The sequence below is a fragment of the Sordaria macrospora genome, chromosome 3 (genome assembly GCF_033870435.1).
Source record: "Sordaria macrospora chromosome 3, complete sequence".
NCBI classification, from domain to species: domain Eukaryota; kingdom Fungi; phylum Ascomycota; class Sordariomycetes; order Sordariales; family Sordariaceae; genus Sordaria; species Sordaria macrospora.
The window spans coordinates 5,688,737-5,713,910 of NC_089373.1; the positions used below are offsets into that span (position 1 = coordinate 5,688,737).

At 54.1% G+C, this 25,174-nt stretch overlaps 7 protein-coding genes across 7 annotated transcripts; 4 read left to right on the forward strand and 3 right to left on the reverse strand.

Annotated features, from left to right (window-relative positions):
- Positions 1 to 305: 305 nt before the first annotated feature.
- Positions 306 to 1,479, reverse strand: SMAC4_09970 (uncharacterized protein; the record flags this gene model as incomplete). The annotated part of the gene is made up of 2 exons (XM_066091030.1): positions 306 to 1,344; positions 1,426 to 1,479. The coding sequence occupies 2 exons, from the start codon at positions 1,477 to 1,479 to the stop codon at positions 514 to 516; spliced, it is 885 nt and encodes a 294-aa protein (XP_065946674.1). The 3' UTR covers positions 306 to 513.
- Positions 1,480 to 2,582: 1,103 nt separating this feature from the next.
- Positions 2,583 to 3,942, reverse strand: SMAC4_13573 (uncharacterized protein; the record flags this gene model as incomplete). The annotated part of the gene is made up of 1 exon (XM_066091474.1): positions 2,583 to 3,942. Exon 1 carries the CDS (start codon positions 3,900 to 3,902, stop codon positions 2,583 to 2,585), a length of 1,320 nt encoding a protein of 439 aa, XP_065946675.1. The 5' UTR covers positions 3,903 to 3,942.
- Positions 3,943 to 6,361: 2,419 nt separating this feature from the next.
- Positions 6,362 to 8,241, reverse strand: SMAC4_12954 (uncharacterized protein). Its single transcript, XM_066091185.1, has one exon. It carries the CDS (start codon positions 8,117 to 8,119, stop codon positions 6,593 to 6,595), a length of 1,527 nt encoding a protein of 508 aa, XP_065946676.1. The 5' UTR covers positions 8,120 to 8,241; the 3' UTR covers positions 6,362 to 6,592.
- Positions 8,242 to 11,044: 2,803 nt separating this feature from the next.
- Positions 11,045 to 12,151, forward strand: SMAC4_13574 (uncharacterized protein; the record flags this gene model as incomplete). The annotated part of the gene is made up of 2 exons (XM_066091475.1): positions 11,045 to 11,620; positions 11,708 to 12,151. The coding sequence occupies exons 1-2, from the start codon at positions 11,459 to 11,461 to the stop codon at positions 12,149 to 12,151; spliced, it is 606 nt and encodes a 201-aa protein (XP_065946677.1). The 5' UTR covers positions 11,045 to 11,458.
- Positions 12,152 to 17,212: 5,061 nt separating this feature from the next.
- Positions 17,213 to 18,478, forward strand: SMAC4_13575 (uncharacterized protein; the record flags this gene model as incomplete). Its single annotated transcript, XM_066091476.1, has 1 exon — positions 17,213 to 18,478. One exon carries the CDS (start codon positions 17,213 to 17,215, stop codon positions 18,476 to 18,478), a length of 1,266 nt encoding a protein of 421 aa, XP_065946678.1.
- A 2,667-nt stretch (positions 18,479 to 21,145) lies between these two features.
- On the forward strand, positions 21,146 to 22,505 carry SMAC4_13576 (uncharacterized protein; the record flags this gene model as incomplete). Its single annotated transcript, XM_066091477.1, has 1 exon — positions 21,146 to 22,505. The coding sequence occupies exon 1, from the start codon at positions 21,186 to 21,188 to the stop codon at positions 22,503 to 22,505; it is 1,320 nt and encodes a 439-aa protein (XP_065946679.1). The 5' UTR covers positions 21,146 to 21,185.
- A 905-nt stretch (positions 22,506 to 23,410) lies between these two features.
- Positions 23,411 to 24,768, forward strand: SMAC4_13577 (uncharacterized protein). Its single transcript, XM_066091478.1, has 2 exons — positions 23,411 to 24,063; positions 24,127 to 24,768. Exons 1-2 carry the CDS (start codon positions 23,604 to 23,606, stop codon positions 24,699 to 24,701), a joined length of 1,035 nt encoding a protein of 344 aa, XP_065946680.1. The 5' UTR covers positions 23,411 to 23,603; the 3' UTR covers positions 24,702 to 24,768.
- The last annotated feature ends 406 nt before the right edge of the window (positions 24,769 to 25,174 follow it).

Consider the following 25,174-nt stretch of genomic DNA (forward strand, 5'->3'; position numbering starts at 1 on the left):
GTGGGACGATGTGACAAGGGCAGTATTCTGGGCTTGGAACAGTAGTTCAATTCAGCTGATAAACTACTTTGGTCTCGAAGGCCTTGTTGATCCTCTCAACCCCCAGAGGAAGGCTGGGCTTCAAGGAGTTCTTATGCCAAAGAGAAACGGTACGTAGTGGGGTACGTACCGGTCCTTGTCGCCTGAGGCTCCAAGGCATTTATCTAGCGACCTGTATACATGTGGATCTTTCTGAATGCCTTCATCCATTCTCCTTCTTCCTTCTGGCGCCGGCCTTTGCCCGGGCGCTCTGCTTCTGCTTGGTTGGCCGTGATTTCTCCTGTGATGATAAGGTGGCTTTGTGATGATGTTTAGCGCCGTCAGCAGTTCTGGGGTTGGCTCGTTTAGCCTGGTGGCGTTGAGGGGTTCGGGTAAGCCGTGCCTATTGGCCGAATAGTCTGGCTGAGGCAAGGCTGGCATTGTATGGCGAGGTTGGGTTGATGTCAAGCATTGAGGCTCTATTGAACTTCAAACTCAGGAGTGTGGGCAATGTCCGTGTGACAGCAGGCCAACAACGTCTGGAAGCGCCGTCCGAACCCATCCGTAGCCGTAGAAACGATGATCCCTGGACGGATTGTCTAGAGGCACTTGGTTGCTCAAGACAGTTGGGACTTCCTTCAAAGGACCGGAGTATAACTTCTGTTCAGCAGCAAGAATCGCTTTTGCCCATGCAAGAAGATCGCTGACGCTCGAGTAGATGCCCCCAGCAGTTTCGAATATGCTCTTGTCAAAGGGGATCTTGGTGGGCAGTTGGTGAATGTCTCCATTGTCCAGTGCTACGTGAGCAAAGGCAAAGTCTCCGTATGGGTCTGGCTTTGTTGTTGTGCTGTGTAGTAATAACGGTTCGACGACGTACTCTCGCAGAGAGTCCTCAAATGACCTCCCTGAGAACTTCTCCAGAACTAAGCCAGCGAGACTGTAGCCCCAGTTATTGTAGATCCAATCGTTTCGAAATTGTCCGACTTTCTCGAGTGTCGCAACCGCTGGAAGGAGTTCATCTTTTGTGAGGAGGAACTCTTGATCGCCTTGATGGGCGATGGACATGTCGCCACTGAGTCCTGTTCGGTGAGAGATGCAATCGGAAAGAGTTGCCATGTGCTGAATTTTCTCATCCGTCTCGAAACCCTCGAGGAGATCCTCTATCGGTGTACTCCAATCAAATTTGGCCTCCTTGCCCTCCCCACGGACCTTTGCAAGACATGCGACGACGAAGCTCTTTGTTATGGACCCTATGCCGTAAACTGTATCGGGACCAGGATGACGTGGTTTAAGGTTAGGCTGGTTGCCGACAACTGTTCCGTGGCCCTTGGTGAAGATGATCTTATTGTCGTGGAGTATACCCACGGATGCTGACGGAGCACCCGAAATCTTACACACATCGTCGACGATGGAGATAACGGATTGGAGGCGATTGCGTATGACCTCCGTTGTGCAAAACATGATGATGAAACGAAAGAATCAATGGGAACGAGAAGGGAAGAGAAACACTACCACGAACTGGAGGACGCCTCCATGTGAGTCGAGCGTATTGGCACCATAATATGCGCCCCTATGGCTTTGTGTACCGCTCTTGGTATGGGGTGATTGAGTTGACAGAGTAAAATGAGACTGTTCCGGTCCGGGAGCCCACCAACGCTTAGATCCTTGGTAGCACAAAGATTGGCGTCCTTTTTTTTTTTTTTTTTTTTTTTTTTCGATGTATCATTAAAAAGTAATGCACGTCTCCGTCCTGAGACTGCAGCTAGATTTTCTACAGGGGTGACACCCAGATTGCACTCGGTCAGAAGACCATTCCTGATTGGTTCCTAGTATATGCTGTTAGTCGCCGAGTCTGATGAGAGCGTGGCAAGGGAGTCTCTCGCTCTTGTCTTATCGGATCACGGTTTGTGATCCACTACGACAAACTGATTTAAAGAGTGATGCCACCAAGGGTTCGGTAAACATGGGAGCATTGAGATTTGAGCCGACGCACGCTACAAACCTCTGGCTCTGGGGGACCGCTATAACGAAGGTACCCGAACATTTAGGGTGATCACTCAAAGCACCTGGCCAGGACAGTGACTTGGTTTATAAATGATGGAAAGCAAGAAGCGAAGTAGCCAAAGTAAAGATGACGGTCAATTGAATCCTATGCTATCTACCCGCCTACACATTACGGCCCTTCCGGGCCTTATCCTTTCCTCCTCTTCGGCTCACTGAATGAGGTACCTGGAGTGACCGCCTGCTGCCCGGCATTGCTCGACTGGCTGCCCCGCTCTTTTTTTTGTTGTTGTTGTTGTTATTTTTAACGTCTACTTCCGCCTCCCGTAGGGCATGAGACGTGCCGCACCGGTGAGTCTAGCATACAAAATTTAGAGCAGTGCCCTAATTGTCCACCAAAACCATTAATCCGAGGGCAAACCGAGGCCTACTGCCAATGTAAATCATGTGTTGCCCATAGCGTAAACGCGGCCCAACACTTATAATCGAATCGCCCAGTGGGCGAGCCGCCAGTATATGACGGAACCTGTAGCACAAAGAAAAATATAAAAGAAATGACAAAATCACTCCTCTCCACTCTCACTCCCGCTCTCCTCCTCCCGCAAGGCCTCCTCCCGTCTCCTTGCACGATGAACCAGCCTGTCCAAGTCCACCGTAACCCTCTCAGTATCGTGGCCATGGCCAACCTCCACCCCTCTACTCCGTAAAAACCCCGTAAGGTTGTCAGCGGCGCCACCGCCGTCAGAGTGCTGTTGCCAGAGGGTCTGGCGCCAGGCCTTTCTCGTGCAAGTCCACGAAAAGAAGTGCGAGGTCTGGATCCTAGCGATAAAGCGCTGCCAGTAAACTCCAATATCAAGGGAGAGATTCTCCCGCGTAGCCGCTTCGCCCGTGACCGGGGAAACTGCATATGCCTTTCTGCAGAAAAAGGGGTGGAAGGGATTCTTCCAGCTTCCACAGAAGCATGTCAGCAGGGCGTCCTCGTGCTCGAAGCGCTCGTGGTAGTCCTTGAAATCCCCGTGGCCAGACCTGGCCGCGAGGAGGTGGTGTAAAGAGCGTCTGTCCAGCTCTTTTAGTTCGTCGCTAGGCTGGATAGAGACCCCCAACCGGTAGTCTGCATAAGACTCTGGCTTGTTCGCGGCCCACCATGCCTTGAAATCCGTATGCGCCTCCCTCTTAGCAAGCCGCCTTGAGTGCGCAAGGGTAGCCAAGCCTTCATTGACTACCTCTCCTCCTTCGGCGCCCGCCTTAGCGAGCTCGTCAGCAATCTCGTTGCCCGTGATGCCCTTGTGGCCGGGTACCCAGCGGACATCCACCAAACTGGGGCCGTAGCCCTTTCGCATGCCGCGGAAATCGAGGAAAGCCGCTTGTGACGACGCAGCTGGGGTTCCTCGGAGTCCTCTAATGACTGACGTGTTATCGAGGCATACCGTAATGTGTGGCCGGGCCTGTGCCTCCGGGAAGAGCGCCACAGCGGCCTTGAGACCATGCCGCGCGCCTTCGGCCTCCGCATCGAAAACTTCCGCTTGTTCTAGCTGACCGCATCCGCGGCCGAGTTCTGTTTGTCCTTGAAAGATTACGTAGCCAAAGCCTACGCACTCGCCCTCTGGTCTTTCTTCGGCGTCGGGGTCCTCCGCGTGCGCTGGGGGGCCCATCTGCTTAGCTATCATAGAGCCGTCGGTGTAAACGACAATCTCCGAGGGATCTCGTTGGAGAAGCCATTCTTTGAAATCCTTGGCAGCCCTGTCCTTAGACGTGGGCGCTGGATCTTTGTGAGTGTCTCCGTTATAGACGGGCGGCTGTAGAACAGGCCGCGGGAAAGGCAAGGCGAGCTGTGCAGCCGTCTGTAGAGTTGTAGGGCGGCGAGGCAGGCCGCGCGGCGTCATTCGGGGTTCCGAGAGACGCGGGACGAGCGGGTGGGCAGGATCTAAGGTGAGGAGGCGCACAGCGTGCCGCCGCCGGGCCGCTTCTAGAAGAAGGGGGACGGGAGGCAGGCTAGCTTCGCGGTAGAGAATGGCAAGGCGCGTCGTTCTCCACACTGGTAAGCTGGCGCGGATAGCAATGTTAACCGCAGTCTGGACTTTGTGGACGAGGTCCGCCAGTCCATTGCTAACAAGCGGAAACTCCCCTTGTTTACGATGAAGGGCGTGCTTCTTATGGCCTGGCCACCAGATTTCAGAGCCAAATAGGGCCTTTGGCAGGACGACAGCCTTCATAGCCTTCACCATGGAGCCTGGAGGGGCGCCGTGGTAGACTCTGTTGAGACCGCGTATGTGGCGGACTACCTGCTTGGCGGAGGCGAGCCTGTGCTCAATGTGGTGCTTCCAGTTCAGCTTGCTGTGGAGCCAAATCCCCAGCCAGCGCATTGCCGGCTGTGCAGCCACCTCGACTCCTCCGTGCGTAATGGTTGGGAAAGGCGCAGTTTGTCTTTTCCTGGAGAAAAACTGAATTTCGGTCTTGTCCGGCGAGAAGTCAACAGCGTTGTCTACTCCCCATTGAACCATGGCGTCCAGCTCTCGTTGGGCCTTCTCTGCGACCTCTTCGTTCGAAGTGCCAGTAACAAGAACTGCACAGTCGTCTGCATATCCAAAATGCTGTGCTTCGCTCTCTCCAAGGCGATGGACCGGCTCTGTGTAGAGCAAGTAGATGATGGGCGAGGCAGGGGAGCCCTGAGGGAGCCCGCATCTGAGACGGCGCATAGGAGTGGTCACCCCTGGGTATCGCACGCAGGCCATGCGGTCCGTCATAAAAGACTCAACCCAGCGAACCACGCAGTCCGGCCACCCTTGCTCCCGCAAACGTAAGACCAGCCTATTCACTAGGACGGCATCAAAGGCGCCTTTGACATCCATGGCTACAAGTGCAGCAACGAGTCCCTTGTCGAGTGCAGCTTCGATATCGTGAAACAGAGCTTCCACAATGTCAACGGCCGAACGCCTTGGAAGGGCGCCAGCCTGCTGGGGATTCAAGACCCCGTTAGAAATAGCCGTCCAAGCAATCCGCCTGCCAATAAGGCGTTCGATGCCTTTTCCAAGGCAGGACAGGAGTGAGATGGGCCGCCATCCCTTGGCCGTCGTTTGGTCTTTCCCAGGTTTCGGTATCATAACCACTTCCGCCTGTCGGAAGACTTGGGGGTGGTAGCCGGTAGCGACGCAGCCCTGATAGAGCCGCAGGACAGGGTCTTTGATCGCTTCCCAGGATGCTTTCAACATACGGACGGTAATACCGTCGGTGCCGGGGGACGTGTTGCCAGAGCCGCAAAGTGTTTTGTAGACTTCATCCGCGTGTACGACGGACGACCAGGGTAGGCGACGGCGTGGTACTGTGGGTACCCAGCCAGTTTCGAGGTCTTCCTCTTCGCTGTTCCTTTCTAGAAGGGCCGTGCGGAGTGCCTCCGCTTTGGCTTCTGGCTCGATCACGGTCTGCCCATTGATGACTAGTGGGGGGGCCTCCATCCGGTCGCGGGGCTCGTACCACGCCACGATCCGAAAAATGTCCTTGTCGTCTCGCGCTTTCGTGATAAGGTCATCGAAGAACAGCTGCTTTGCTTCTCTGACTATCCTCTTAAACTCCTGCCGAAGAGCTTCTATCCGCTGGGGGATGGGATTCGGATTGTTGTGCCGATAGTTGCGGAACATTCTGGAGGCCTGCGCGCACGTTTTATTCCACCACTTTGCGTTTTTCTCAGGTCTTGATGGCCTGCAAGAGATTTGGAGGGCCTCTGTAAGGACGTTGCAGAGGGCCTCGGCGAGCTCGTCGAGCCTTTCCGGGGAGTTCTCGCCTGCAGGGAGGAGCGGGACCAGACCCATGAGAAACGAGACGTTTTCGGCAAATAGTTTAATAGCCTCTGGGTCTTCACGAAGGACCAGTCGACGGCGAGGAGGCTCTACCGGTTGGATAGGAATGTCCGTAATGCAGACTTGGTGGTCAGAGCCGCAGTCCGCCTCTGGGGCAATTCTTGTTGAGCAGAGTGGTATGTTCGAGAAGGTAAGGTCGATAGTATTACCGCAGTTGTGGGTAGGAACACCAGGGGCCGTCAGCAAATCCAGGCCATGCTCTGTAACGTAGTCCACAATTCGCGTGGCACTCTCTGATGTTTCCGCACCAGGTTGCCAGGAGTGGTGTTTGGCATTGAAGTCGCCAGCGAGGAGTGTCCTTGTCGTTGGTTGCCAATTTTGCAGTAGCTCGAGGGCCGAAGTATCGTTTGACCGGCGGTAGATGTTAACGAAAGTGACACCCTGCGTCTCTACCCATAGCAGATCTCTGGTATGGCCGAGAGTGAACCCTCCTGCTGCCATTTCCCTACGAACGTACGTGGCGACGCGTGGGTGGGTAGTAGTCTCACTTGTCCATGTGCGGACAGGTGTGTAAAGAGCGTAGAGGGAATGCCCGGGAATACCAAAGCGGCCCTCGTGGAACCACACTCGTGGCTCTTGGATCATAATCACGTCCGCTCCAGCCTCACTAGCAGCTTGGAGGGAAATTTCGTGCGTGTCGCGTGCTCGTGCTACATTAGCCTGAAGGACACGCAGTCTGGAATTGTTCAGGCTATCACGAGAGGGGGTTGAGTGTCTACTCATTGGCCGTCGGCCCTCTTGGAGGGCGTTTTGTGGCGGCTAGAACGACGGACTGCGTTATCCGAGGAGGCGTACTCGCTCAACTGGACTACTATCATGTCCTCATCAGCTGGGGGCTGGCTTTGGTCAGAGCTGTTGGATTTGGACAGCTCGTCGGGAGACGTGGGGGTATTTTCCTGGTTGTTGGAGGGGGCGGCGCGGTTGTGTTTCTCGGTGAAGAGAGTGCCACCTTTCTGGCGAATCTCTCGCTGCTGATGAGGTGTTGGGCGGATGATGGTATCTCTTTGGCGTCTCGGGCGCATAGGACACTCGACGTGGGTGGACTCAAAAGGGCCACAGCAGTTGGCGCATTGAGTGTGACGGTCACATTCTCCGTGAGCAGTACGTCCGCATTGTGGGCATTTAGCAGCGCGAGCGCACCCTCTACGTCCATGCCACCCAAAGCATTCGGTGCATTGGTCCAGTGGGCGGCGTTTCTGGACGAGGCGGCTGACGTTGCTAGCGTCGAAAAGGCGGAAGGGAGAGACAGGCCTATCAAAGGAGATAAGCCAGGTAGCATAGGCCTCGCCAGGGTGGTAGGACTGGGAGGGACGGAGGGCGACGGGCTCTTGGCCGGTTTGGACGAGAACCTCGTCCTTGATGGCGGTAGTTGTGTCTACAGGGACCATGCCGAGTCGCATCGTCATAGGCACGTTCGGGACGGCATAGGTGACCCATTTCTTGGGCACTTCGACTTGGATGCAACCAAAAAGAGAACTAATCTCATCCTTGTGGGCCATGAGGGTCTGGCGGGCAGCGTCATCCTTGGGCACGAGGGCAAAACCAGTAGGGACCTTGTGGCAGCCAGGGATGTCGGTGGGGGCGAGGCGGAGGAACGTTTGCACTTCTTTGCGAATAGCAAAGGCATCTGTGTTGACGAAAGGGGAATCCCTATCTAGTCGGAGGAAGACGCGGCCGTCACTCTGGGGTACGGCAGCCTTGCGGGTAAGGCTGGGGCGGGGAGTGGAGCGGGAAGCCGAGGCGGAGGTGGAATCTGTACCGCGGGCGGCAGCATCCGCGTAGGAGATGGGTCCCTTTCCCTTGCTGGCAGAGGGAGTGGAGACATTTTTGGCGGCTGGGTCAGACGTAACCGGGGTGGGCGAGGGAGATGAGGCAGAGTTTTTCTGTAGAGCGGCCGTGATGGTCCGTGCGAGACGGTCAGCTTCACGTGCGTGAGCGGGCGAGACGGCGGAGAAGCGGGCGAGTTCGGTGTCAAGAAAGGCGGCGAAGGAGCGATAGACCTCCGCTTTGGCGAGAGCTTCAGAGATGAGGGTCTCAGCGAAAGACGTGATGGGGCCGGAAGCAGCAGAGGTGGCGGTGGTGGCGTGGGCAGGACGGGCTTCCTCGTCCGCAGTTCGGGCTCTCTTGGCCGACTGCGCCGTCGTGGAGGGCGGGGGCAGGACGAAAATGGAGTCCGGCAGAGGTGTAACCGGTACTATAGCCGGCGGCGGTGGTTGGGGGGGCCCAGAGGGCGAAGGCGTAGACATTTTGATGTTGTGAATGTTTGGATATCGACCGTGAAAACGGCGATTTAGGTGGTGTTAGTGATTTTGCGGGCAACCAAGAGTTAGCACTAACACTTGGCGCCAAGGGTTTTTGTTGTAGGAGGAAGATGGTCATGGGGAGGAGGGCAATGGGGTGGTAGGTGCCGGTGCTGGTGTTTTCGGGGTTTTGGTCGTCGGTTGCATCTGCCGGTTTGAAGAATGGTTCCAGGTGTCCTTCGGCACTGCTGTCGTTGGAAATGACGGAAATTGCCGAGGGAAACGTGCCTTTGAACTCCCAAACCAGTCGATCAACTTCTGGAGAGAGGCTAACATGGGGCGGCAAGTACGGGCTTTCAAGCTCTTTGTACGACTCGCTTGGTTGGGGAGTTGCCTCTGTGGAAGTTTCCATTGGAACCCGAGGGACAGGAAGTTGGTAGCTGGCGCGGAAAGAGATTGCAAATGGAAAAGCACAAGGAGGGAAAGGGAGCAGGTGCATGGGATATAAGTAGGTACCTAACAATAAGCTCATGAGGGGTGGCTCAAGTAGGCAGGAGCTCAAGGTACCCCTGTCACATTTCCCACTAAGCTTTCGCTACTGCACAATACCCGCCTACACATGCATCGTTCCTGGTCCTAGTCTCTGTGCCGGGTTGCCAGAGATTATGCCACCCGATTCTAACAACTTCCCCCAGATCTCTTTCATTCCTGTTCAATTGCACCTTCAACATCTACGAACACAACGTACTACGCCACCTCTCATTCTCATTTCCACTTCCCATCACCACCTTCGCCTTGCTACCTCTACGATGATGGAGGCCACACCATCACACCAGTCGGATGAACCTCCATATCCCTCATTCGAAGAACTTCAACGAAAAGGACAACGCGTTATGTAAAACTGGTTGTGATGAGACTGTTGGCATACTTGATCGTTCGTTGGATAAAGACAAGGAGGTTTGCGCCAACATGCCCGCCCGGCTCGCCGGCCCCAGCCTTTTCTAATATATCACTTCCCTCTCTAATTTCCCTTTGTCACACGGACATTCGACCTCGACCCTAACCCAGCAGCACGAGGCTCGCAGAGCCGCACGGCTGAGCCTCTCGAACCCTTCAAAATGCTTCAGGCAACCAGGCCAACTCGGTCGGAGAGTCTATTCGACCGATAGCACAACCTACCCGAATCCCCTCAATAATCCCTGGCGTATTCCAGCCAACAATACGTACGCCGGCTGCACTGCCCCTCATATCGGGCTGTGCTAGCCAGGCCAGAAGGGAAACCCTGCTGTCACAAGAACGATCCCTAACCAACCAAGGCACTCCGGCGGCGATAGGGCGGTACCCGTGACGACGCCGGCGTCATAGGAAGGAAGGATATTGGAGGAAGATACTCGGGAAGGATCATATGTAAGCACAGCGGTGCACACCGCTAGATAGATGCCATATGGCCTCATGACCCAGATCAGGCCAGCAGAAGGAAGGAAGGCTTTGGCATAAGAAGGTCGGGAACCCCAGCCTGGATGGAAAGGCTTGAAAGGATTCAACAAGGCCTTCGAGACCAAAGTAGTTTATCAGCTGAATTGAACTACTGTTCCAAGCCCAGAATACTGCCCTTGTCACACCAGCAACGATGCCTTCGCTATTTGTAATGGCAGCCTTGCAGTTGTGCCTCTCGACTGCCATCACAACTATATAAGACCACTTGAGCGGCCGAATTGCCAGCTTCGGTTACTTGTATCCTTTTGGAACATAGCCTAGTGATGTAGTGGTCCGCCAGCGCCGTGACACTATTCGCAAAGAGGTTCAGTCTCTTCTCCGTCTTGCCCCCACTGATATCCCAGGGTCGTGTTATAACCAGGTCGCCGGGGCCAGCGCGAATGATATCGAATATGATTTCTTCTTCGAGTAGCCACCTCGGACTTACCATATTATTCCGATGCCGTGCAGACTGGTCGCATTTGTGGAGTGCCTATTAGGTCGCAAGCATCCTTTCAAATTTGGTAGTATCGTCCGGGTCGATCATTCTCCACTGTCCTTACTTCACCCGGCATCTTGTTACGAACTCAAGCGAGTTACACGGGTCAACCAAGCTACCAGCATACGACAGTCACGCAGAGGCGGGACAGTGTGATTAGAGGAGCCAGTAGGGCGAAGAACCAGGAGGGCTCACGGACTATGAGGGCTCACAAGGTGAGCCAGGACCTTCAAGTAAGCCAACAGTATGAGTGAGCAGACACTCAGAAATACGGGAGAACTCAGATTGTCAGATAGTTCGACAGTAGTCAATTGATCATTATCACCGAGACCGGTATAATACTACCATATTTGTTATGAACATTTTGGCTTCACCAATGTCTACTAATAGTTATCTACCTTCAGTTATCCCACTTAGGCAGATCAGACTGCCGTTCGTCACACATCTGCAGCGGCTGAGGAAATACCTACTTAAGGCCTCCAACAGCACATGATAACCACATACGACCATACCCACTGGAAAACTCGGGATCCCGTCCGCTCTCCCATAGATAAGCCAGTGAGGGCCAGACTAGTAGTTGGGTCGGTGACGACCAGCGAATCCCTGGTGTTGTATGTCTTTTTTTCTTCTTTTTTTCCCGATCTCTTTATAAAACACACTTGTTGGTTTCTTTTCTTATGAGTCCGGATTGTATTTTCCTAACACCCAGCACAAATATTTGCGCCTTTACTTTTGTTGGAGGTAACGGAATGATACACCACAAGTGGCATTGAGTGTGGGAGTGAATTTCGTGTATTAATTAGGTTAAAAGAGGGAGAGAGAACAGAACAGGGAGGACGGAGTCCGACGTGGTTTATATACAGGGTAGCTATGTGTGGATCGTATCCACTTAGACAGAAACGCCACAGAATGTGATGGCTTCAACACATATGTCCTTCGGGCGATCTTTGGATACGGGGTATGCTTCGGTCCTCGACGGCCGACAGCAGCCACCATCCCGAAGCAGGTTGAGCCGCCGTTTGGTCGTCTTCCTGCTCGATTACCTGCATGCCCATCAACCCGCCTACAAAGACCGCCTTGTTAGGTACATGATTTTCCAAAGTGACCGGGACCCTAACTACGCCCGGCGGCACCTTCTTCCGGTCAATAACGGGAAACTCGACACCGTCTAGCGTCAAGCGAACATGTCCGTGTGGCAAGATTCTCGAGTGGGAACTGGATGGGATGAGGATGGTTAGGGGCTTCGGGTAGGTGCACAGTTGTTCATCGGTATAGCTCTGGACTCTCTCGCCATTAGACCCCCACCAACAAAACGCAGTCAGCCACCCCGACAGGCTGATTATACCGCCAGATCTACTTTCTGGTGACTCATGAACTGTGCGTGCCCAAAAGTCTTTGACATCGGCCCCGTCTGGAGAGTCAAAGCTGGCTACCATGTAGGTAAGGACTTTGGACAGCCGGAGAATCCACGCGTCCAGCTCCTCGTGGCCAAGGGTCTCGAACCAGGCCAGACGCCTGAGAATGTCGGCCCAGTCGCTTTTTTCTCCGAGCAAAGTGACTGACGGGAAGCCACAGCCGTACCGTCTTGTATAGTTGAAATACTCCTGGGTAAAACCCAGGAACACTATAGCGGCTACGTCTCGGTCGTAGGGCGTCGTGGTGGTGAAATTCGGCAAAAGGGTGTCGGCGATGTTGGGGTCCACGAGGCGCTCCTTCACCATGGCCGCCAGCTCTCGGGCAAAATCACTACCGTTTATAGCCTTTCTGCGCGTGCGATTACCTCTAAGATCGACCGGGTGAATGTAAATAGGATCGGCCATGGCAATGAGGTCCTCTTGACCTTTATGGGAAACCAAGAGATGACGGAGCGCCTCGGCGTTCTTGTTGACGAAGAAACTAAACTGGGTGAGAATAGCGAGCCACACATCGTCGGGCCGGATCCTCAGGTGCAGGTCTTGCTGCCAGGCGCGAATGATGGTATGTACGAAGCCATTCTTGTTGCCCACAATGGAGAACTGGGGGTTCGTAGAAGCTTCAGGATTGTGCTGAGAGCTGAACGATGAGTGTAGAATGGGACAGCGGTGATGGGGAGCCGAGCTGTGTAAGAGAAGATTTCGGGGCGACGACGTAGCAAAGTCGTGGTTCTTGCCACTCTTGGGGGAGTCAGGGTCCGGCTTGATGACGACGGGCATGGTGGTATCTCGTACTTGGTAGGCTTTGGAGAGATTGGTTGTTTTTGGACCTTTTGAAGAGTGAAGGATGAATGAATCTGTCGCCGCGACCTTTTTTATAATGATTTTCTTGGAGTGTTGAGTGGGATGAGGTTGGGAGACACGGAGCAAATGCTTGATCAGGAAGGTTACCTCTGCGGAAGGTTACCTCTGCGGTTATGTGCACTGTGCTGGGCGCCAACCGAGTGAAGACACGCAGGGATATAAGCTCCACTTTAGCAGCGAAATTGTGCGACGCACAAGGCAACGAAAATGAAGCAGTTGATGGTTGTATTGAGTTGCTAGAAGGAGAAAGAATCTGTGGAGAGGTCTGGAAGGCTAAAATGCCAGGAAGAGAGGCCGTGCGTGGCGTGGTGTGCGTGAATGGCACCTGTGCACGTGCCTCCAACACACCCCCCATAGACCGAAAGACCCTAATGACCATTGTAAGGGTTCTACGAGGTATACACACAGGTAGGCCTTGGTGAAAGTGATAATATTCGACAAAGAGGAAAAGGGAAGTCTGTGCCAGTATGGCACGGAGCTTACAGTTAAATACACAAGAGAGGTGCGTATATCGAAGGTGCTAGAAACGCCAAGGTCGAAAATGTGGTTCGTGCGGCATACCCCAGGAGTGCACCCAGTCAGAGGGCAGGCCTGGCTTTCATAGAGTTCAAGCCAGGCAAACACCCCTAGGCGCCAGCCCCATGACAACCGTGATGTCTAAGATACATCGTTTACTATATGATACATGATGTGGTGTTGTAAGCTTTCAAGCCCAAGGGACCTGCTTCTGATGAAGACCAATTAATTTGACAAACTTTGCATGCTTGTCTGCCTTAAGAGGCTTGGTTAGACCGTCTGCAGGTGTGACAAGGGCAGTATTCTGGGCTTGGAACAGTAGTTCAATTCAGCTGATACACTACTTTGGTCTCGAAGGCCTTGTTGATCCTTTCAACCTCAATGAGAAGGTCGAGCCTTAAGGCCTTCTTATACCAAAGAAGGTTGGTACGTACCGAGCCCTGTGTGCCAGGCATCGGCGCGAGTCTATCTAGTTCATCTGCCTAGAAGTAGATCTTCTGAATGCCAACCTTCGTCCAGTTGCCCGTCGGTAATTCCGGTCGGTGGTTTAATTGATGAAAGTCGCCGACGGATGTCCGTGTGGCATTCTGTCGGTAATTCTGGTCGGCAGTTTGACTGATGAATGTCACCGGCAAATGTCCGTGTGACAGCCGTGCCTGTTGGCCGAATAGTCTGGTTGAGGTACGGCTGGCATTGTATGGCGTGGTTGGGTTGATGTCAAGCATTGAGGCTCTATTAAACTTCAAACCCAGGAGTGTGGGCAATGTCCGTGTGACAGTCGTACACGCGGATGAAGTCTACAAAACACTTTGCGGTTCTGGCAACACGTCCCCAGGCACCGACGGTATTACCGTCCGTATGTTGAAAGCATCCTGGGAAGCGATCAAAGACCCTGTCCTGCGGCTCTATCAAGGCTGCGTCGCTACCGGCTACCACCCCCAAGTCTTCCGACAGGCGGAAGTGGTTATGATACCGAAACCTGGGAAAGACCAAACGACGGCCAAGGGATGGCGGCCTGTCACACGGACATATGCCACACTGTCAAACGAGCATATGCCACACTGTCAAACGGGCATATGCCACACTGTCAAACGAGCATATGCCACACTATCAAATGGGCATATGCCACACCGTCAAACGAGCATATGCCACACTGTTAAACGGGCATACACCACACTCCTGGTGTCATACGAGAAAGACCTACATGTATGCAGATTGCTAGATGCCTTGGAGCCTTAGGTGACAAAGACCCGTACATACTAGATAGGTACCGTTTCCCTTTGGCATAAGAAGGCCTTGAAGCCCAACCTTCCTCTAGAGGTTGAAAGGACCAACAAGGCCTTCGAGACCAAAGTAGTTTATCAGCTGAATTGAACTACTGTTCCAAGCCCAGAATACTGCCCTTGTCACAGATAAACTACTTCCCTCTCGAACCATCCTTACCCAACTCTTCAACACATCACCATCACAATGGCTTCACCTCAAGATCAGCCCGTCCCCTCGGTCGAAAACTCCTCCCTGGTCCTCTATCACCCAGGCGACTTCGATACTGTTATGACCAACAGCGATGATGCTATCCCCAGAAGTTTGGTCCAGGTTACCAACCCCCTCCCTGGCTCATCACTCTCCATGACCAATTCGCGGCGGCTCACGCCCAGGTGCGCGAGATGACCCTCTCCGTAGGGCACGAACACACCAGAGACCTCACGGCCCTCAAGGAACAATACGACATCCTGAGGAAGAACTACGCCACTGTCACCACCCTCTTCGACGCTGGTATCGAGGCCTCTCAAGCCCAGATCGCCCGCTTGGAGCAACAAGTCCAGCAGGCTAGCTCCCGCTTCGCCTCAGAGGTGTGGACTGCCATCGCTCAATACGGCGAGAAGGACGAAGAACGCCAGAAAGCCGTTTACCACCTTCGTGACGCCCCAGCCAAAAGAACAACAGCCACGTACGGCCGCCGTCTCAACCAAACGCAAGAACGCCGACCGTGAAGAAGAGGGAGCTGAGGCCCTCGATGACGAAGCCCAGTTCAAGAAGGCCAAAACGGCCGCGATCACCAGAGCCATACAGACCATGGATATGGACCAAGACTCTGACTCTGATTTTTGAATGGCCACCATGAAGCACCACATGGATCACCTCGGCCTCACTCTGGTGTCAACCCCGTCGTTTGCACTCTGAAAAGGCTGAGCTTTAACGACGACGAGACAGAACAACTCCGAAAGAAACCCTGCCCTGAGCCTCACTCCGGCTCACGACCAATCGTACGAATGACCCTGCTCTATAACGACGTGGAACATCCTGTTCGCGTCCTTTTGGACCCAGGAAGCTCGATCCCAGTCATGTCATTTCACCAAGCACGCGTCTGGAAGCTTCCCTTAATCAAACGAGCCAACATCCGCACCCTTATGGGCTTCAACGCGGCGGTCGACACGATGGGAGGACGATACTATACCGAGGCAGTCGTATTACGGCACCAAGAAGATCACTACACCCGCCTCAATTTCGAGCTCTCAACAGTGGATGACGAAATTGCACCAGCTCGATCGTCCTTGGGCTTCCCCCACCATCGCCATTGCCAGCATCCAAACCAAGATTGACGCCGCCATTGCAGCAGTCCCCAAAGAATTTCGAGCCTTCCTCCCCATCATGAGCGAGGAAGCCGCCATGCGAATGCCAGACCACCAGCCCTGGGATCACAAGATCGATATCATCGACGACCAAACGCCGCCTTGGGGCCCTGTCTTCGCTATGAGCGGGCGAGAGCTCGACGCCCTCAAACCCTGGCTTGACAAAATGCTAAAATCAGGAAGAATCAGAAAGTCCACCGCCTCATGTGGCGCCCCCCTCATGTTCGTCGATAAAAAGGATCCCGACGATCCTCTCAGACCGGTAGTCGACTACCGAGCCCTCAACAGAATGACGGTCCCCGTCCGGCACCCCATACCGCTCATCACAGAGCTTCAGCATGCCCTCAGAACGGCCAAGTTCTACACCAAGATCGATCTCAAATCAGGGTTCTTCCTGGTGAGAATGGCCAAAGGACATGAATGGAAGACAGCGTTCCGGTGCAAATACGGGCTCTTCGAGTACGTAGTCATGCCCATGGGATTGATCAACGCGCCTTCAACCTTCCAAGCCATGATGAATCACCTCTTCATGGACCTCATCGACGCCGGCGTCCTCGTCTACCTCGACGACATCCTGATATACGCAGACACGGAAGAAGAACATGACCGCTTGGTTTTGGAAGTCATGAAGCGGCTGTCAGAAAACCATCTGGCTGTCGCACCCCAGAAGTGCAAATGGAGGGTACAGAAGGTTGAATTCCTAGGCTACATCATTTCCCCAGAAGGCATTGGTATGGCTGATGACAAAGTGAGAACAATTCTGGCCTGGGAGCTTCCCAAAACCCTGAAGGAATCACAATCCTTCCTGGGCTTCGCCAACTTCTACAGAAGGTTCATCAAAGGGTTCTCAACGCTAGCCCAAGCCATCTCAAAAGGTAACGCCCTGGATCGAAAGCTTTGGAAATGGACCGAAGCAATGACCAACGCGTTCAACGACCTCAAGAGAGCCTTCGTATCCGCGCCCGTCCTGGCACATTTCGACCCCGCTGAGCCAGCAATCATGGAAACCGACGCTTCGGACTTTGGGGTTGGAGCAGTACTCTCTCAAAGGAAAGAGGATGGCAAGATTCACCCAGTCGCGTTCCATTCGCGAAAGATGTCGCCAGCCGAGATGAACTACGAGATCCACGATAAAGAGCTCCTTGCCATCGTCGACAGCTTCGAACGATGGAGGATCTACCTCGAGGGGGCAAAGCACAGGATCGAAGTCTTCTCCGACCACCAGAATTTTGCCTACTTTACCCACGCCAAAGTCCTCAACCGCCGCCAAGCCCGATGGGCAATCCAACTGGCCAACTTCTGGTTCATCATCAACTACCGACCCGGCCATTTGAACGGCAAAGCTGACGCCCTATCCCGTCAAGAAAGCTTCAAACCTGAGAAAGGGGGAGGTGAGGACCAGCCGATCACGACGGTCCTGCAAGAAAAACACTTCTCATACTCGGAAGGAAGCAGTTTTCTCTTGTCAAAAGATAGGCTTTGCAGTGTCTCTACCCCTCGATGGAATGATGAGTTTATCAGGCAGCTCAAGGAAGCAAGAGTCAACGACCCGGTATATATGGAACAGTTCCAGAAGGACGCAGACAAAGACTTCAAGAAGTTCGACAATCTCCTCTACCGAAAGAACCGCCTTTGGATCCCCACCAGCCTTCAGAACGAGGTCATCAACTCAGAACACGACACTAAGGTCGCCGGTCACATGGGTATGGATAAAACCATGGAGCTCATCACCAGGAACTTCTGGTGGCCCAAGATGGAGGAATCAGTCAGGGAATACGTCCGCGGCTGCCACGAATGCCAACAGAACAAGCCTCCTCGGCACTCCCCGCATGGTTTGCTCCAACCCATGGAACTCCATTACGCCCCATGGAAGTCCGTTGCAATGGATTTCATTACGGATCTGCCCCTTTCCAACGGCTGTGATTCCATTTGGGTTATGGTGGATCCCTTCACAAAGATGGCCCACTTCATCCCTCTTAAGGTGGGAGAAAAGACAACAGAAGACCTCATCAAGATTTTCGCCCGCTCATACTGGCGATTGCACGGGGTACCATTGGACATCATTTCTGACCGTGACTCCCGGTTTACGGCCCATCTCTGGAAGGATTTCCTGAAGCTCGTCGGCATCAAGAGTCGAATGAGTACAGCTTTCCACCCTCAGACCGATGGCCAAACCGAACGGCTCAACCAGATCCTCGAAATGTACCTTCGTGCCTTCGTCAACTACGAAATGAGCAATTGGGAAGATTTGCTAGCCACTGCCGAGTTCGCATACAACAATACCATCTCGTCGTCGACTGGTATCTCCCCGTTCTACGCCAACTACGGCTATCACCCTGCTTCACACAACCCCCCTGACGGCGCCCCTCGCAACCCTGGGAGTCGCCTTTACGCCCATTGGATGATCCAGGTTTACGAGCACGCTCAGAAACATCTCAACCGCGCCCGTCAGAGGATGAAGGAGTGGGCGGATAAGAAACGAACGGATGCACCGGTCTACGAGGTGGGACAGTTGGTCATGCTGAACGGTAAGCACATCAAAACCAAGCGCCCCTCAAAGAAGCTCGACAAGAAGCTTCATGGCCCCTTCAGGATTTCACAGGTGATCTCCCCTACCGCTGTCCGGTTAACCCTGCCCAAGACATGGCGAATCCACGACTCCTTCCACGTCTCGCTCCTGGAACCCTATCGCGCTGGCAATCGGGAGATCCCCGATCCTGACCAGGTCTTGCGAGAGGCAGCCCCAGCGGTATCAGAAGACTACGAAGTCGAGAAGATCGTGGATTCCATGAGGGCTGAATCCAAGGTGTTATACCGAGTCAAGTGGGAAGGATGGAACAAAGCCAGTGATCTCACATGGGAGCCATGGGAGCACTTCTACACTGACGGAGCGAAGAATCAGGTCATCGCCTTCCACGCGCGGCACCCAGAGAAACCTCGAGACCCCAATGTCCCGACAAACTAACTCCTCCACAAGATCCCACCACTGTCCGGCTTACCTTGCCCAAGACCTGGCGTATCCATGACTCCCTCCACATTTCGCTCGTCGGACCCTTACCGCGCTGGCAATCAGGTAGCCCCTGACCCTGACCAGGTCCTGCGGGAAGGCAGCCCCGGCTGAGTTAGAATCTCTCTATGTCTCGCTTGTCGAACCCTTACCGCGCTGGCAATCAGGTAGCCCCTGACCCTGACCAGGTCCTGCGGGAGGTAGCCCCGGCTGAGTCAGAAGACTATGAAGTGGAAGAGGTGCTGGACTCCTTGAAATTCGAAGGCAAGGTTAAGTATCGAACGAAGTGGCAAGGATAGAAGGAACCAAGAACTTGACATGGGAACCATAGGAGCACCTCTTCACTGATGAAGCAGAAAGCAGAAGTCATTGTCTTTCACACCAGGCACTCAGACAAACCCTGAGACCCTAACGTCCCAACGAACTAACCCTTCTACGGAATCCTACCGTCAAAAGCTAACGCATGTTCGGCTCGAGGCGAGCCTTGGAGAAGGGGGAGCTGGTGTCACACGGACATATGCCACACTGTCAAACGAGCATATGCCACACTGTCAAACGGGCATATGCCACACTGTCAAACGAGCATATGCCACACTATCAAATGGGCATATGCCACACCGTCAAACGAGCATATGCCACACTGTTAAACGGGCATACACCACACTCCTGGTGTCATACGAGAAAGACCTACATGTATGCAGATTGCTAGATGCCTTGGAGCCTTAGGTGACAAAGACCCGTACATACTAGATAGGTACCGTTTCCCTTTGGCATAAGAAGGCCTTGAAGCCCAACCTTCCTCTAGAGGTTGAAAGGACCAACAAGGCCTTCGAGACCAAAGTAGTTTATCAGCTGAATTGAACTACTGTTCCAAGCCCAGAATACTGCCCTTGTCACACGGCCCATCTCACTCCTGTCCTGCCTTGGAAAAGGCATCGAACGCCTTATTGGCAGGCGGATTGCTTGGACGGCCATTTCTAACGGGGTCTTGAATCCCCAGCAGGCTGGCGCCCTTCCAAGGCGTTCGGCCGTTGACATTGTGGAAGCTCTGTTTCACGATATCGAAGCTGCACTCGACAAGGGACTCGTTGCTGCACTTGTAGCCATGGATGTCAAAGGCGCCTTTGATGCCGTCCTAGTGAATAGGCTGGTCTTACGTTCGCGGGAGCAAGGGTGGCCGGACTGCGTGGTTCGCTGGGTTGAGTCTTTTATGACGGACCGCATGGTGTCACACGGACATTCGACCTCGACCCTAACCCAGCAGCACGAGGCTCTCAGAGCCGCACGGCTGAGCCTCTCGAACCCTTCAAAATGCTTCAGGCAACCAGGTCAACTCGGTCGGAGAGTCTATTCGACCGATAGCACAACCTACCCGAATCCCCTCAATAATCCCTGGCGTATTCCAGCCAACAATACGTACGCCGGCTGCACTGCCCCTCATATCGGGCTGTGCTAGCCAGGCCAAGAAAGGAAACCCTGCTGTCACAAGAACGATCCCTAACCAACCAAGGCACTCCGGCGGCGATAGGGCGGTACCCGTGACGACGCCGGCGTCATAGGAAGGAAGGATATTGGAGGAAGATACTCGGGAAGGATCATATGTAAGCACAGCGGTGCACACCGCTAGATAGATGCCTTATGGCCTCATGACCCAGATCAGGCCAGCAGAAGGAAGGAAGGCTTCGGCATAAGAAGGTCGGGAACCCCAGCCTGGATGGAAAGGCTTGAAAGGATTCAACAAGGCCTTCGAGACCAAAGTAGTTTATCAGCTGAATTGAACTACTGTTCCAAGCCCAGAATACTGCCCTTGTCACACATGGCCTGCGTGCGATACCCAGGGGTGACCACTCCTATGCGCCGTCTCAGATGCGGGCTCCCTCAGGGCTCCCCTGCCTCGCCCATCATCTACTTGCTCTACACAGAGCCGGTCCATCGCCTTGGAGAGAGCGAAGCACAGCATTTTGGATATGCAGACGACTGTGCAGTTCTTGTTACTGGCACTTCGAACGAAGAGGTCGCAGAGAAGGCCCAACGAGAGCTGGACGCCATGGTCCAATGGGGAGTAGACAACGCTGTTGACTTCTCGCCGGACAAGACCGAAATTCAGTTTTTCTCCAGGAAAAGACAAACTGCGCCTTTCCCAACCATTACACACGGAGGAGTCGAGGTGGCTGCACAGCCGGCAATGCGTTGGCTGGGGATTTGGCTCCACAGCAAGCTGAACTGGAAGCACCACATCGAACACAGGCTCGCCTCCGCCAAGCAGGTAGTCCGCCACATACGCGGTCTCAACAGAGTCTACCACGGCGCCCCTCCAGGCTCCATGGTGAAGGCTATGAAGGCTGTCGTCCTGCCAAAGGCCCTATTTGGCTCTGAAATCTGGTGGCCAGGCCATAAGAAGCACGCCCTTCATCGTAAACAAGGAGAGTTTCCGCTTGTTAGCAATGGACTGGCGGACCTCGTTCATAAAGTTCAGACTGCGGTTAACATTGCCATCCGCGCCAGCTTACCAGTGTGGAGAACAACGCGCCTTGCCATTCTCTACCGCGAAGCTAGCCTGCCTCCCGTCCCCCTTCTTCTAGAAGCGGCCCGGCGGCGGCACGCTGTGCGCCTCCTCACCTTAGATCCTGCCCACCCGCTCGTCCCGCGTCTTTCGGAACCCCGAATGACGCCGCGCGGCCTGCCTCGCCGCCCTACAACTCTACAGACGGCTGCACAGCTCGCCTTGCCTTTCCCGCGGCCTGGTCTACAGCCGCCCGTCTATAACGGAGACACTCACAAAGATCCAGCGCCCACGTCTAAGGACAGGGCTGCCAAGGATTTCAAAGAATGGCTTCTCCAACGAGATCCCTCGGAGATTGTCGTTTACACCGACGGCTCTATGATAGCTAAGCAGATGGGCCCCCCAGCGCACGCGGAGGACCCCGACGCCGAAGAAAGACCAGAGGGCGAGTGCGTAGGCTTTAGCTACGTAATCTTTCAAGGACAGACAGAACTCGGCCGCGGAAGCGGTCAGCTAGAACAAGCGGAAGTTTTCGATGCGGAGGCGGAAGGCGCGCGGCATGGTCTCAAGGCCGCTGTGGCGCTCTTTCCGGAGGCACAGGCCCGACCACGCATTACGATATGCCTTGATAACACGTCCGTCATTAGAGGACTCCGAGGAACCCCAGCCGCGTCGTCACAAGCAGCTTTCCTTGATTTCCGTGCCACCCGCAAAGGCTATGGCCCCAGTCTGGTGGACGTCCGCTGGGTTCCTGGCCACAAGGGCATCACGGGCAACGAGATTGCTGACGAGCTCGCTAAGGCGGGCGCCGAAGGAGGAGAGGTAGTCAATGAAGGCTTGGCTACCCTTGCGCACTCAAGGCGGCTTGCTAAAAGGGAGGCGCATACGGATTTCAAGGCATGGTGGGCCGCGAACAAGCCAGAGTCTTATGCAGACTACCGGTTGGGGGTCTCTATCAAGCCTAACGACGAACTAAAAGAGCTGGACAGACGCTCTTTACACCACCTCCTCGCGGCCAGGTCTGGCCACGGGGATTTCAAGGACTACCACGAGCGCTTCGAGCACGAGGACGCCCTGCTGACATGTTTCTGTGGAAGCTGGAAGAATCCCTTCCATCCCTTTTTCTGCAGGAAAGCGTATGCAGTTTCCCCCGTCACGGGCGAAGCGGCTACGCGGGAGAATCTCTCCCTTGCTATTGGAGTTTACTGGCAGCGCTTCATCGCTAGGATCCAGACCTCGCACTTCTTTTCGTGGACTTGCACGAGAAAAGCCTGGCGCCAGACCCTCTGGCAACAGCACACTGACGGCGGTGGCGCCGCTGACACCCTTACGGGGTTTTTACGGAGTAGAGGGGTGGAGGTTGGCCATGGCCACGATATTGAGAGGGTTACGGTGGACTTGGACAGGCTGGTTCACCGTGCAAGGAGACGGGAGGAGGCCTTGCGGGAGGAGGAGAGTGGGAGCGAGAGTGGAGAGGAGTGATTTTGTCATTTCTTTTATCTTTTCCTTTGTGCTACAGGTTCCGTCATATACTGGCGGCTCGCCCACTGGGCGATTCGATTATAAGTGTTGGGCCGCGTTTACGCTATGGGCAACACATGATTCACATTGGCAGTAGGCCTCGGTTTGCCCTCGGATTAATGGTTTTGGTGGACAATTAGGGCACTGCTCTTAATTTTGTATGCTAGACTCACCGGTGCGGCACGTCTCATGCCCTACGGGAGGCGGAAGTAGACGTTAAAAATAACAACAACAACAACAACAACAACAAGACTACTTGGGCAATCCGGACAAGGGGGCACAACATAAGTCACCGACATCAGCTACTCCCTCTTATGGACCGGATATGTCCAACTAATTAGCTGTTGGGCTAAGTTTCCTCCTATTGATGCATCGTTGCAGATCCCTTCCCAGAAACCTGCAGTGTCAAATTCCCTGTATTCCCGTAGTCAGCCCTATTTCTCTAAACATCTGTCATACAGGGCAACTAACTTGTAGACCGGCGCCGTCGCGGTCCTGGATGCCGATCAGGACCCTTGTTTTTCACAGAACCCAAAACGAACACCCCCGAGGTTTTGGGGTATCATTCATCACGCTATTACATGGTAAGCGAAGTGTGCTGCAAGTCTAGGTTGCAGGTGATACTGTGCCTGAAAATGGAAAGCTTGTTCGGCACGGCCCCTATGCAACCAAAACGGCTGGCTCCGCGTTTCCCCCGCTGTCCCTGGTTTCACTTAAGCGGGGCCGGAGCAGCCATCGCCAAAACACAAATACCACCATGCTCCTACATCACCCGAACAGCGTGCCTTCCAGTCGAACGTTGGAGACCTAGGGTACATGTCCACTCGCTACCCTTCAAGTTCCGCTTTCCAGGGTCCTCTTCATTTGTTCCTACTTGACACACAGTTCGCCTCTCATTTCTCCTTTCTCAACTCCACGACGACACGGTAGCTGCATACTCTCCCCAGTATGTCCACTTTCCAGGGTCCTCTTCATTTGTTCCTACTTGACACACAGTTCGCCTCTCATTTCTCCTTTCTCAACTCCACGACGACACGGTAGCTGCATACTCTCCCCAGTATGTCCACAACACTTTCCATCCCGCAAGCTGCCCTGGACATGGGTATCGAGCTGGACTTCATCAGTGACCCGGAGGACTGGTCCGACTTTGGCCTGATGGATAATGAGGAGTCATCGACACCGGAGGAGGCCGCAGCGCTGCGCGAGTTCGTACAGGCCTACTACACCCCAAACGCCCTGAACGCGGAAGAGACAGCTCGCAAACTCATGTCGCTCAATGAGGACCATGTGCCATGCGATGGCGACTGGGACAAGGGTGAGCGAATTGCCTATCTGCTATGGGATGTTGGCATTGAAATGGTACAGCATCAGGTCGCTATCCTGGTACTTGTCGACGCTGCCATGGCCCTTCCCCGTCTGGATGCGACGCCTGAGCAGGAGGTCCGGTTTGGGGCGGAGAAGTTGGAGCGGTGGAGGTCAATGGAGGACTTTTGGGATGTCTGGGCAACTAGACGGATGAGTATGATGTACCCATTCTAACACCCCACGGCTCACCCAACACTCGACTAACAAACCGGGACAGGATATTATGAATGGCGGTATCACCGGCGTGGTCCGGACACGGAATATCCCGCCTACCCACGTGCCAATGCATTCGTGGCCCGTCATCTTGTGCTGCATCCTCCCGACTTTTACTACACCTCTGAGCTGAGTGAAGCCTTCGCCAGGCTGTTCATGACCCTTGAAAAGGGGTATGGTCTTGATAGTGGTTCCGCCCTCAGCTCGCGCGAAGCCCAAGTGCTTAAGACTGCTACCGACGTTCACGGCATAATCCCATTCCTGGTGATAGCAGGGGATATAATGTACCGATATACCGACAGAGATCTGATAGCTTGGAGGTTCGCAGCGGCACATCAAGAAAACCATGAGCACAACACAAGCGAGTATTGGCTGTGGTTATGGTCAAGTGGTTCCGAAAGATCCCTGTGGAAGGAAGAGAAGGGCGACGGACATGAATGGCTGACGCGGGAGAGGTGGGCTTTTTGGAAAAAAAGGTTGTTATGGATGTCCGAGCAAACCGAGCTCAAGCAGCGGACTCGGGACGAGGCGATCATGCTTGTGCAGGTGATGACGGAGATTGAGGGTCGAGGGGCATAAACACCAGGGAACGTATCAATGCTAGAGGTATATTGTCACACGGACATATGCCACACTGTCAAACGAGCATATGCCACACTGTCAAACGGGCATATGCCACACTGTCAAACGAGCATATGCCACACTATCAAATGGGCATATGCCACACCGTCAAACGAGCATATGCCACACTGTTAAACGGGCATACACTACACTCCTGGTGTCATACGAGAAAGACCTACATGTATGCAGATTGCTAGATGCCTTGGAGCCTTAGGTGACAAAGACCCGTACATACTAGATAGGTACCGTTTCCCTTTGGCATAAGAAGGCCTTGAAGCCCAGCCTTCCCTTAGAGGTTGAAAGGACCAACAAGGCCTTCAAGACCAAAGTAGTTTATCAGCTGGATTGTAGGGTTAGGGTTAGGGTTAGGGTTAGGGTTAGGGTTAGGGTTAGGGTTAGGGTTAGGGTTAGGGTTAGGGTTAGGGTTAGGG

Excerpts from the sequence above, each read along its gene's own strand:
- SMAC4_12954 (XM_066091185.1), bottom strand. The coding sequence starts at position 8,119 with ATGTCTACGCCTTCGCCCTCTGGGCCCCCCCAACCACCGCCGCCGGCT.
- SMAC4_13577 (XM_066091478.1), top strand. The coding sequence starts at position 23,604 with ATGTCCACAACACTTTCCATCCCGCAAGCTGCCCTGGACATGGGTATC. Across the intron at positions 24,064-24,126 it reads CTGGGCAACTAGACGGATGA|GATATTATGAATGGCGGTAT; the intron begins GTATGATGTACC and ends AAACCGGGACAG.